The 12,310-nt window shown below is 48.1% G+C and overlaps 1 protein-coding gene across 3 annotated transcripts; it reads left to right on the forward strand.

Annotated features, from left to right (window-relative positions):
• Window positions 1-4,021: 4,021 nt before the first annotated feature.
• ZBTB8A (zinc finger and BTB domain containing 8A) lies at window positions 4,022-10,691 on the forward strand. Of its 3 annotated transcripts, none has more exons than XM_065697849.1 (4): window positions 4,022-4,191; window positions 5,293-6,260; window positions 7,029-7,198; window positions 7,525-10,691. In XM_065697849.1, the coding sequence occupies exons 2-4, from the start codon at window positions 5,321-5,323 to the stop codon at window positions 7,855-7,857; spliced, it is 1,443 nt and encodes a 480-aa protein (XP_065553921.1). In that variant the 5' UTR covers window positions 4,022-4,191; window positions 5,293-5,320; the 3' UTR covers window positions 7,858-10,691. The 3 variants fall into 3 exon arrangements, with proteins under 3 accessions (XP_065553921.1, XP_065553919.1, XP_065553920.1); XM_065697847.1 differs by having other exon boundaries at window positions 4,034-4,215; XM_065697848.1 differs by lacking the exon at window positions 4,022-4,191 and adding an exon at window positions 4,907-5,207.
• Window positions 10,692-12,310: the final 1,619 nt, after the last annotated feature.

Below are 12,310 nucleotides of genomic sequence, written 5' to 3' on the forward strand. Positions count from 1 at the left end.
AACCTCCACAAGCTTTGAGAAGAGGATGTGGCTGGTTTACAATATTCACATGGTGCTTGATGAAGAATCAAAAATAATGGGTTTAGGGAAGTTATTTCTAATATAATCTTTTTCTCAAAGGTTTTTAAAGGCCCTGCAGACTTGGTAGCTTGAAGTCTTGGCTCGGCCTCACTGACTTTGTTTGGGATTATGTGTTTGAATGGACTTTTGCACATAATTGCACTGTATTTCATGAAAGGGATACATGCTGCACTGGTATTTGTGGTGCATTAAACATCTTGGTGCAAGACCTTGTAAATCTTCCAAATGTGGTCGTTTGAATTTCCTGCTGTTTTGTAAGGCAGTTTCATAACTGAGGTCCTTTGGTCTAGATGAACTGAGGAATTCTTAGAAACCAACCCTTGTTTGTAGAAGTGACTTAACTATTCTGTGGATCTTGGAGCTTTTTGATTGTCTAGAAAATAAAACTCTCCATGAGGGTTGCTTTGATTTATTATTTTACCATTCAAAAGTTGCCTGAGCAAACCTGGGAGTGTCTGGAATAAAGCTCCAGTTTGAGTTCTGGGGGTGAGAAATCAATATATCTGTTTCTGGTGACCATTTGCAAGCAAGATGTAGAGCCTTGGTAGGAAAGGATGAAAAGGAAGCTGTCAACTTGCAAACCAGCTTTGGGGAAGGGGGTGGGTTAAATACCTTTTATAGTAAGAGCCCTGGTGCCCTCAGCAGCTGTTGTAGTTTTATAATCACCTGCACTTTTCAAACTCTTTCAGCTTTTACTTTTTCATGTTGGGTGAGCAAAAGCCACCCAAGGGGGCAGCAGCCACTGGTCCTGGCTGGAAGAAAACCCTCTCAAAGACCTACAATAAAATGGGTGCAGGAGGGGGAGCAGCCTGCCAGGTATTCTGTCTAGATCATTTGAAATTATATTGGCTATTTCACAAACTGTGATATGTAAAACCTGGATATACCTCTTGATTTGGAATGTCCTGAATCAAAGAAAACCAGAATAACCCCTTCTTCCTTTCCACGGTTTTCATTCAAGCAGTGAAATCTGTTCACTTTTCTCTTCTTGGGATCTGTAGGTTTAGACTTTTTGGTTCAGAAGTGCCTGGGAATTCTTCATTTGGTAGTATTAAAGGTTTTTGGATCCAGCTGAAGTTGCCTGTGAAACACCCCTTCAGGTGTTCGCACAGCAACTTCTTTGGGGTTTGTTAGTTGTTATAGGCAGGTGTTTGGATACTGGTAAATGAAAAGGAAAGAATTAAACCAAACCAACCAGTCACCCCCAAGAAAGCCTCTCACAATAACGTGCCATACACAGGAACTGTAAACGCTGTCCCCAGACACCCCCGGGCAATATACTGGAAGCCAGCTCTGTGTTCTCATCCGTCCCATCTGAGTCTGATGCGTCCAACTCAAGTTTGCTTTCAGGCTTTCTCTGAATGTCCATCTTTGACATTTTGTTCCTGTTTTCACTCTCCTTTTGCTGTTTACTGAACTTTAAAATGTAGCAGATGATGATGATGAGCAAAAAGTGCTCCAGTACAAGCAAAATAAGGGTACTTCTAAAACCAAAACCAGCCAAGATAATGCAGTACCCAACGTTAAGCAGATTGTTTTGATGAGAAAGCAGAGTACCAGAAGAAGGGGCTGATAGCCAGCACTCTGCTTCCACAGGGATTTGGGATCAATAGTTCTATGTGGGAAGAAGATGCTCTGAGCTGAGGGTCTCTGTGATGTCAGCTTTGCAGCACTCACAGTCAGCCTGGGACACGCTCTGGGTGGCTGTGTGACCCCAGCAGCCTTTTGAGGTTTAATAACTGGATGTTTTCCATGGATCAGTAACAGAGGTGCTGATGTTTTCTCACACGTGTACCTGCCCCACTGCAGGATGTGTGGGTGGAAGAGAGAAAACCAAATTGAACCAAAGCTGAGAATTCCTGTGCATCACCACCACACGTTTACCCTTTGTAAGGGGTGGGGATCACATCTTTAAGTGCTTTTTGTAATGGTGTTTTTTCTACAGTGGGGCATTACTGAGTTCATCTTTGTGTTAAGTTGTGTGTACACTATATATGTTTATATTGTTGTATGTAGTCTGGTTCTTTTCTAGTTAAAGAACAGAAAACATTAAATAAATATTAATCTCACAGTAAATCTACGTTTTTTCCCCCATTTTTTTTTTCCATGGAAAATGAGTATTTTTCCATGTCTAATTGAGTTCTCTTGGTACAGCGTTAGGATTTGGGTTTCTGGTGAAGCTGCTCACAGGTGATGCTTGGGCTGCCTCTGCTAATGCCACATCAAACTTCACATTTCCCCAGGCTCTGTGCTCTGTTGAAGGTGGGCTGCTGGGTGTGCTTGCAGAGGGAAGATTCCTCCGTGTGCTCAGTGCTTTGGGGCAGGGTATTACCACTTCCTTTCCATCTTGAAAAGTGATCTCCTGGTGACCTGGAGGCCAAACAAGCATTTGTATTTGTGCCAGATGACACAAGGATGCAGCTGGGGATCTTCATGCAGAAAATGACATTTGGTTACCAAATCCCAGGCCAGACAATGCAGAATGCGGGTTAATAATTATTGTGTCAGCTCTAGGTCATTTTAATAAAGTGCCCAGAGAAGCTGTCACTGCCTCATTCCTGGCAGTGCTCAAGGCCAGGTTGGATGGGGCTTGGAGCAAGCTGCTCCAGTGGAAGGTGTCCCTGCCCGTGGCTCTGGATGAGCTTTAAGGTCCCTTCAGCTGAAACCAGTCTGGGATTCTGTGTTTTTTTCCTAGCTTGGACCCTCTTGCTCTGCAGACAGAGCTGCACCAGACTTTCATCCTTTCTCTTTTCCCTCCCTGACCCACTGCAGGTTCCTGTTACATTCTGCAATGAATGTGCACCATTAACAGCAAGAGCTGTGAGGAGCTGGGGTCTGGGGTTGTGGTGCGTTACCCTCAGCAGGGAATGATAAGGACAAGGATGCTGATGGTCTTTGGAATCACTTCTGCTGGTCCCCTCTTCAGCCTGTGATATAAAAGCAAGATAAATGACAGGAAATCTGCAGGTGAGGGTGCGCAGAGGATGAGCATGGACCTGTGAGGTGCCATGGCTGGAGGAGGCTGCTCAGGTGTAGGTACACCCCATGGAAGTGGCTTCAGTTGATAATTAACACCGTTGCCCAGTGGACTGCAAAGATCCATGTGAAATACTGTGTAAATTCCAACTGCTTTCATGTTCAAGGATGATTCATCCAGCTGGTCAGGTTCAGAGCAGGATCTGTTGGGGTCTTGCGCAAGAACAGGTCTCAGGGAAGGTTTTAAAGCGCATTTAAAGGGAGACAGAATCTCCAAACCCACAGCTTCAGATGGTTTAAGAAAGGATGTTCATTAAACAATAGAAATTAGGCTGGTGAAAATCATTGTTCAGAGAACTGGATACAAGTTGAATATGAATAATTGTGTATGATACACTGGCAGAATGTTTGTAGCTGGGGAAAGAGTATTTAGATGTCTTTTGCTGCAGTGGGGAAAGGAACAATTGTTTCAAGATGGAACAACTTGAGTTATGGAAAAGAAGGCTGAACAGGACACAAAAGATAAGGGAGGCAGAATGGCTCCCATGGGAAAACAAGTATTTGTGAGAAATAACTAGAGTGTCAAGAGCACCAAAACCAGAAGACCCCGGGGGTAAGAAGAGGAAGGAGAAAGAAACCAAACTTCGGCTGAGGGAAGGTGAGAGGCTCAGGTACTGGGCTTGTTCAGAAGATCACAGGAGCACATGGAGAAGCCAACGTTGCACCTCGATTAGAGGAAGCTGCACAGTGAAAAAGAGAGGATTTGGGTCCCCAAGGCTCCTGCTGCCCGTGAAGGTGTGAGCAGGGCGCGCCTGGGGCATCGCCTCCCTCCCGGGCGGCGAGTGGGTGCGGGGCGAGGCGAGCAGCCCCGGCGGCGGGCGGGCGGGCGGAGGCAGCCGCTGGGCTGCGCCTGCAATCGGTGCGTTGCCCCTTTAACTGTGTCCCCGGCCCTCGGGCGTCTCTGTCCAACGCCCACGTCAGCAAATACCTTTTGTTTCTCTCCCGTTCGGGCTCTCGGGGCTGTGGGACCGGCGCGTCGCCTCCAGCCACCGCCAGCCCCGCCGCGGGGCCGGGATCCCGCACCCACCGCCCGCTCCCCTCGGACCAGCGGCAGCCGCCCGCAGGACCCGCCCGGTGAGTGGCGGCTCCAGCACGCCGGTAAGGCCGGGCCGGGCGTTGCGATTTGGGGGCGGAATCGACGCCGGAGCGAGCCCCGCTGCGAGGGCGGCTCCGGGCTTCTCGGGCTGCGGGCTCCGTGCGCTCAGGTTCCCGTGCGCGGCGGCCCCGCGGAGCCGATCGTGGCTCGGGCTGCGCCGCGTCCTCGGCGGGCGCCATTTGCAGCCCCGGGCGCGGCTGGAGGGAGCCGGGCGCGGCAACAAAGGGCTGCGCGGGAGCGGGCGGCGGGAGGGGCGCCGGCAGCGCGGGGAGGCTGCGGCCAACCTGGGCGGCCGCGGCTCGGGACACGCCGGGCGCCCGGCACCGGGCGGCGGCGGAGCGGGGGGGAGCCCCGGCGGAGCGGCAGCCGGGGCGCCGGTACCGCGGGCGGCTCCGGGCTGCACGCCCAGCGCAGCGCAGCGCAGCCGTGCCCAGCCCAGCCAAGCTCGGCGGAGGGCAGCGCACTCTCGGCCGCGGCACCGACGGTCACGGGCGCTGCGGTGCCCGCGGTAGGAGCGGCCCCGCGCAGCCACCAGGCGCCTCCGCGCTTCGGCGGGCGGGTCCGGCGGCGCCGGGCGACCCGGGCGGCCGAGGGCTGAGCGGCCAATGCGGGCGGGCGGGCGGGTGAGTGACGGCGGCCTCCGCCAATGCCGGGCGAGCCCGGGCTGGGAGGGCTGCGCCCGCCGGGGCGCCGCGCCGGGTCCCGGTTCCGGTCGGTTTCGGTGGCGATGCGGCACCGGCGGCTCGCGGCGCGGATGCGGTCCCGGTCCGGGGGAGCTGCAGCGCTCCTCGTGTTCCCGAATAGCGTGTGGCGGCCTCGGAGCCCCGCGGGCTGCACCCCCCGGCCCTGCAGCCTCGGAAGGAGACGTCGCCGGCTGCAGCACAGGCGTCCGCGCCGCACGGCGTGTGCCTACTCGGCTGCTCCATCGCGGTTCTCTCCAGGGAACGGCCGTCTGTGCATGCTGTGATTCAAATAAATCAGATTATTCATAAGGGTAACTGCAAAATCGGACCCGACATCGTTGGCTGAGTGGCACAACGCTGAAGTCGGGAGACTGAATGGTTTTCTTTATTTTTCAGAGCAACGCTTCGTTTCAGCTGCTCTGGAATGGAGATTTCTTCTCACCAGTTTCACCTCTTGCAGCAACTGAATGAGCAGCGCAGGCAGGACTTGTTCTGCGACTGCAATATCCTGGTGGAGGGGAAGGTCTTCAAAGCACATCGCAATGTGCTCTTTGCCAGCAGCGGCTATTTCAAGATGCTGCTCTCTCAAAGCTCGAAGGAGACGAGCCAGTCGACGACAGCCACATTCCAGGCGTTTTCTCCCGACACATTCACAGTTATCCTGGACTTTGTGTATTCAGGGAAGCTGTCTCTGACGGGTCAGAACGTGATCGAGGTCATGTCTGCTGCCAGCTACCTGCAGATGACCGACGTTATCAGCGTGTGTAAAACCTTCATCAAGTCCTCCCTGGACATCAGTGAGAAGGAGAAGGATCGTTACTTCAGTCTGTCAGATAAAGATGGCAATTCGAATGGTGTGGACCGGTCGTGCTTGTACAGCTCAGGCTGGAGGGCAGAGGGCAGCCCCCCACACTCACACTTGAGTCCAGAGCAAGGGACGTGTATGATGGGTGGGAATGCATGGAGCGGTTTCAGCTACTACCCAACTACTCCAAGGAACACCTCACAGCAGCTGTCCAAACACGAGCAACGGCAGGACTCCGGGAAGAAACCCCGGCACCCGGGGCCACAGCCACCCTCTGACATCCTGCACTATAAGTCCAGTAAGCTGGAGGAGAGGGCAGCTGAGCCCAGCGGACACGGTGCTCCGGCCGAGGAGCAAGTTCAGATTGAAGCAGAGGCTGAATCCCCTCATGTGGGCTACCAGTACGGGCAGGGCTCTGATGTGATGCCGAGGAGCCTGGCTGTGCCGCAGCCGGAGCATGAATCACCCCGTTCCTCCAGTAAACTGAAGGCTTCGAAGGCAGAGGAGCAGTACACGAGCATGCCCTCCATCCTGGGAGTCATGGGCAGCTGGGCTGAAGGTGAGTGACCACTAATGCTGCATGGGCACGGTCACCTCTCTGCATAGGTTCTGTCTGCAAGTAAATGTGCTTTACTGAGTGTACAGTATCCCCAAAGTCAGCTGGTTGTCCAGAGACCTAAGTTTGGAAAGCTTAAGTCTTAATTTTGACACTTTGAAGTATATGGTTAGTAAAACTTTCAAAGTAGTGGCTCTACAGCTTCATCTTATGAATTTAATTTGGGATCTTTTGGGATATTTTCCAGCTTTTTGTAATAAAGCCAACAGCCCCCTCCTTTCACTCCTGTGTGACATACAGGAAAACACAAGATCTCTGTGCTTGAAAAGACCTATGAGAATGTTTTCCTAATACAAGTTATTTGCTATTCTGCTCTATAGAATGTCTTTTCCTGAGTGTTACATGACTAGGTGTGTTATCATAGAATCAGGCTGGTTTGGGTTAGAAAGAACCTTAAAGCTCATCCAGTTCCAGCCCCCTCTGTGGGCCTCACACTAGACCATGTTGCCCAAGGCTCTGTCCAACCTGGCCTTGAACACTGCCAGGGATGAAGCATTAACCACTTCTCTGGGCACCCTGTGCCAGGGCCTCACCACCCTCACAGGGAAAAACTTCTTTATATCCAACCTGAACTTCTCTTATTTAAGTTTAGACCCATTCCCCCTTGTCCTGTTGCTACAGTCCCTGATGAGGAGTCCCTCTCCAGCATCCTTGTAGCCCCCTTCAGATATAAATCCATTTCTGTTTTCAAATCACCTTGTTTCCTAACAGACGATCTGCCCAGGATGAGGTTCAAGTGCCCGTTCTGCACTCACGTGGTGAAGAGAAAAGCTGACCTCAAACGGCACCTGCGGTGCCACACAGGGGAGCGGCCGTACCCCTGCGAGGCATGTGGGAAGAGGTTCAGCCGACTGGACCACCTCAGCAGCCACTTCCGAACAGTACGTACCCCAGGAACTGCATCATTTGCTTAACATGTAATTAACCGCAGTATGGGTGGATCTGGGTGATACAGTGACTCCTGTAAAGAAGACACAGTAGGGAATTAGGGTTTGCTGAAGTCAGTTTGAGGCATATTTTGTGTGAAAGTGGATGAATTTGTTTGTTAACTGATGCTCACAAAGGTGCAGAGCTGAAGCGGGCAGTTACTGCCTCTCAAAATGAGTTAACGCTGCCATTTCACACTACTCCAACCCTACTTTTTGTCATCTTAAGCCCCACTTCTTTATGGATACATTATCAAATCCATTCCTTTCCATTTTTCCAGATTCATCAGGCTTGCAAGCCCATCTGCAGGAAGTGTAAGCGCCACGTGACAGAGCTGACAGGACAAGTGGTCCAAGAGGGGACAAGGCGTTACAGACTCTGTAACGAGTGCTTGGCTGAAGCTGGCATAGACAGTATCCGCATTGACTTGGAGGCGGAAGCACCCCTGGAATTTCCACCAGATGGAGACAAGGATTCCAGGTGGCACTATGGGGAAGATAACAGATCGGATGTGGAGATCGTGGAGGATGGGTCAACCGACTTGGTCATTCAGCAAGTTGATGACAGTGAGGATGAAGCAGATGAAAAGGAAGTAAAACCAAACATTAGGTAGCTGCAAGACAAGAACTAGGAATTCCCTGTCAGAGGGAGAAGGCACTGTCTTGGCAATACACCCTCCACCAGCCTGTTGTTAACCATATGGAGACAGTGGTTTCTCCTGAGCAGGTCCAGACTTGCATGTATCTGCAGACATGCCGTTGCATCCGTCCTGAATTCTGTGATCAAAAGACCCATATTTGCTTCACCAGAGATGATCCATCCTTAAATCAGATAATGGATGAAGAAGAGAACTGAAGTACTACGTGGATAACTGTACAGGAGACAATGGGTCACTTCTCAAACCCTCTTTCAAGAGAGTGAGGTCTAAATACTTTTTAAAGTCACACACCATGAGATTGCCCATTCTTTAAACTAGCAGAGATGTGGGGTTTCAATGTAACATCATCTGGTGATTCAGTAAGTATGAATACCCTGACACCAGAATATAAAGACAACCTCTCTTCAGTATTCAGAAATGAAGATAATCTTCCATGAAGTCTTCATATTATGATAAGGATAAAAAGGCAGCTAATTGACAAAAAGCATATCAAAGTGTTTTAGCACATTTGTCTGGAAAAGCACTTTCTTGTAATGTTTCTTAGAGTCTGGAGAATCTTTAGCAGATGGTTCATTCAAGACCTATTTCTTTACAAGAGAATGAACACATGAATGTTAGTCCTAGTCAGCACATCAGAGAGCAAGTGATCACAGATGAGGATCATTACTTTATGCCAGTAGATGTTTTATTCATTCTGAAAATTGGAAACTCAGACTAGGCCCTCCTTTAATAAGGACCAGTAAAATACTTTCTGTTTTTTAAACACCTCTCAGAAGTGCCAGACTGCCATGGCTGGTAGCCCTGTGCCTGCAGCTTGCTGATAGCAGCGTCAGCCTCTCCATGCCACCACGAAGGAAACAATCCTTCAAGGTTACTTTAGTTGGTGTTTTCCCTTTGTCCCCTCTTTTATTTGCCAGTCCTGGTGGCAGAGCAATTTGTACAGTATATATACCATAGCAGTAGACATGGAACCAAGGAGATCCATCTGAAACCATTGACAACTTTTGTTTGTATTGACCTGTGCTCAGGTTAAACTGGTGAGTTTTAAGATGGAATCATTATCAGTTTCTATATCCCCAGTGTCATTCACTCACCAGGAGAATATACTTTAACCTTTTCCAGTCTGTACCATATGCCAATGAGAATGAGATGTACCAGGAGCTCCAGACATCATATTTGTGTCATTTCACCTACAATTAGACTCCAAGAAATGACTAAAGGTGAAGAAAGTTTACGTCTGTAATGAAACCAGCAACTTGGGTTTGGTACTTAGGGAGTTTACAGTATAAATGGGAGAGGAGCAGAACAATGCTCCTGGGTGCTGCTACTCTGTGTTTCCTCGGGCAGACCCGAGTATGAACACAGCCTTCATCCTGCAACCATTGAACTCATAGCTGTATGCTTAGAAAACTTTAATTCTTTTCCTTTATACAAGTTTGTAAGCATGTTTGGCTGAAAGCCGGGATTGATTACAGACAATCCCATATATACACTATATAATCTCTTTGCCAGGGACTGCTCAAAAGTCACTAGTTTATTTTTATTTGTGTAAAAACTGTATAGCTTTATCACTATCATCCTTAGCAGAGAGCAGCATTTTCATGCCAGGCTGCAGATGGCAGCTCGTGGGTCTCACACAGCAGATCCTGCTAAATTCAGTGGAAGCATTGAGCACTCTTCCCTTGGAGGAGCATCTGCTTCATCTGCTCCATGGAGACGAGATAGGGTATTTTGAGTGTTCCTACAGGAATTATCATCTGTTGGCTTAGATTTGGGATGGGGGGTAAAGTGGGGGGCTTGGAAATCTTTCTGGTGACCCATATGAAAGCGTCTTTTCCAAAGAAGGCTTACTCTTGTTTTGATTTTCTGTTCCACTTGGGTCAGGAGTCCACAGAATGGACTGGATGGGATGCCAGTGGGGTGATTCCTTGGAGCTAATTATTCCCAAAACACTTATTAATAAATGGCTGAGAAACATTCCTGAGCAACCTCAACTAAATCAAATATAGAACAAAGAAATATATGAGCAAATGTGGAATGACTTTGAGCAAACTTCAAGAGAGAATGCTTGCTGATATCAAGTTTAATAGATCTTTCCATTTCCCTTTACATGAAACACAATAAACTGAAGGTATCTGTACCTGCTGTCCCAAGGGGGGCTGGGATTAGTCTCTGTGTGTGTTTTGGGATGGATTAAGGGGAGGGGAAAAGAAAGTGCCACTGTAGGTGTGAAATCTGAGCTGCCAACTATAAAGATGAGGCTGCTCCTGAACAGTGGGAGCATTTTTAGGAGCAAAGGGATTTTGAGATCAATACTCAGGCTAATTGGGTACCATAAATCTAAGGATACCGAGGACCAAATGCTTCAGAAAATTATGTGAAGTGGCTGTAAGTGGGCAAATGGAACAAACTATCCATGTGAAGGCATTTCCTTAAATACAGGCAGATTAACTGTTGATTTGCCTGACAAATAAGGGGGTTACTGCTTTGATACGTTATTTGCATTCTCAGTAGCATAACTAGATGGCTGTAGTAACTTTTAAAGTATCTTGCTAAGCTTTAGCTCCAGACTGCCATTCCCACAGGTCAGTTGTGGTTTGTATTTTAAAGAGGTTACCAGTTTTACGTTTGTTGCCTTCATTTCAGTTGTTGTTCCCTTATTTTTGTATTGCAAGACAAGATAAATGTTAAGTGCCTTCTGTTTTTGACGTCCTTCATTGTACATAGCCAGTCATATATTTTGCTTGTCCTTGTCTTAAGGAAAGTAAATCCTCTCTGTTTTCTGCTCATCTCACATCTGCTGTCTTCATCATGTTCGTGTGAGGATCACACACCACTCCTTAGCGGAAGTAACACTTTCTTCTCAAGGAGGAAAGTAAAGATCCTCCAGAGCTGTTCCCACAGGGTTTGATTTCCCTGGCAATAACTGATTTGAATGTGTGGCTTTTAGACCTTTGTCAGGTCTGGGGTAGGACACCTGGTTTTATCTTTAAATGCTAGAGAAGGGTGGATAGAACTGCACTGGTTTCTGGTACTGGTTGATCACTCAGAGTCTGTTCTGGCTCTGCAGAGCCAAATAACACTTGGGAGGTTTAAGTTGTAGTGCAGTGCTGGGGCAGCAGCCTCAGAGGCAGTGTCCATGATTTGGCTTGACAAAGCCATGGCTGATGTGATCTTGACACTGACTTTCCTCCTGTGGGAGGTGGGTTAGAGACACCCAGAGCTCCCCCACAGCCATAGGTCTGATCCCTCTCCAATTGCTTTTGCTTTTTATTGTGTTTTCCTTGTACTTCTTTCATCTTCATGTTGCTTTGAATGCTCTTAAATACTATTTTGTAATGCATGTTTTGGTTCCAGTACATCATTTTCCTGAAATTTGCTTTTCCATTCCCTGTTTCATCTAACATCAGAGGGATGTCCGCTTCACGTGACATTCCTCTTGGGTACCTTGACTCCCTGTGCAATCCTGGTGTCTTTGTCCTTTTCTCCCCTCTCTCTGTCCTTTGTCACTGCCAGGTGGCCTCTTGGTGACAAGGCATAGCTGTGGACTTGGCAGTGGTGCAGTTAATTGTTGGATTTGATGATCTTAAAGGTCTTTTCCAACCTAGACAATTCTTTTTGCTTGGCTTGTGTTTATTGCTGTGTTCATTCTTTTTGCTTGGCTTGTGTTTATTGCTGTGTTCATAAAACCACAGTCCAGAGTGAAGACATAGATTTATGGTCCTTTGGTTAGTGTCTCCCCTTTAACTATCTTATTTCCTGACAACTATCTTGCCATCCTTTCAAAGGCTGAATTCAAAACCATTTCTCTTTCCCCCTTTTCAGATATTTCTTTTCAGGAATTCTACCTGCCACATAAACCTCTGGCTGTGGAGTGCTGGTGTAATTTGATAAGCTCCTAAGAAAAGCTGATAATACTATTTAGTTAAATCTTTTATATGCTGTTTAACTTAAAAGTACACTGGAGTTAGTTTAACCTTTCATCATGTCAAACTCCTGAAGCACAAACCAGTCTCATTTGGTGCATCAAGACTTTTAAACATAGTAGCAACACAGAACAAATAACTTTGTAAGGAAAAACTTAGGGAGGAGCAACAGGAACAAGATTTCTGTATCTTGGCTTTGCTGTTGTAGTGAATGAAACCTTAGTGAGGTTCTCTGCTGCACTACGACCTGACACTCTCTGTTGTGCAAGTGGGAAATGTTCTTTCCGTGTTCTGAGCAGGCATTGAGAGGAATGACCTGCAGAGGTTCCTTCTCAAAATCATTCAAAAACCTCGAGGAGCAAGATGTGAAGTGTTCCATCTTTTAACAGGCACAAGATGGAAAGTGTCTTGTTGTCTAACGGGCATTCTGATTTGATTTTCCACACAGAAGAAACAAAAAGGACAATCTGTCTCGGCACTCC

Source organism: Lathamus discolor, chromosome 18, assembly GCF_037157495.1.
Source record: "Lathamus discolor isolate bLatDis1 chromosome 18, bLatDis1.hap1, whole genome shotgun sequence".
NCBI lineage: Eukaryota > Metazoa > Chordata > Aves > Psittaciformes > Psittacidae > Lathamus > Lathamus discolor.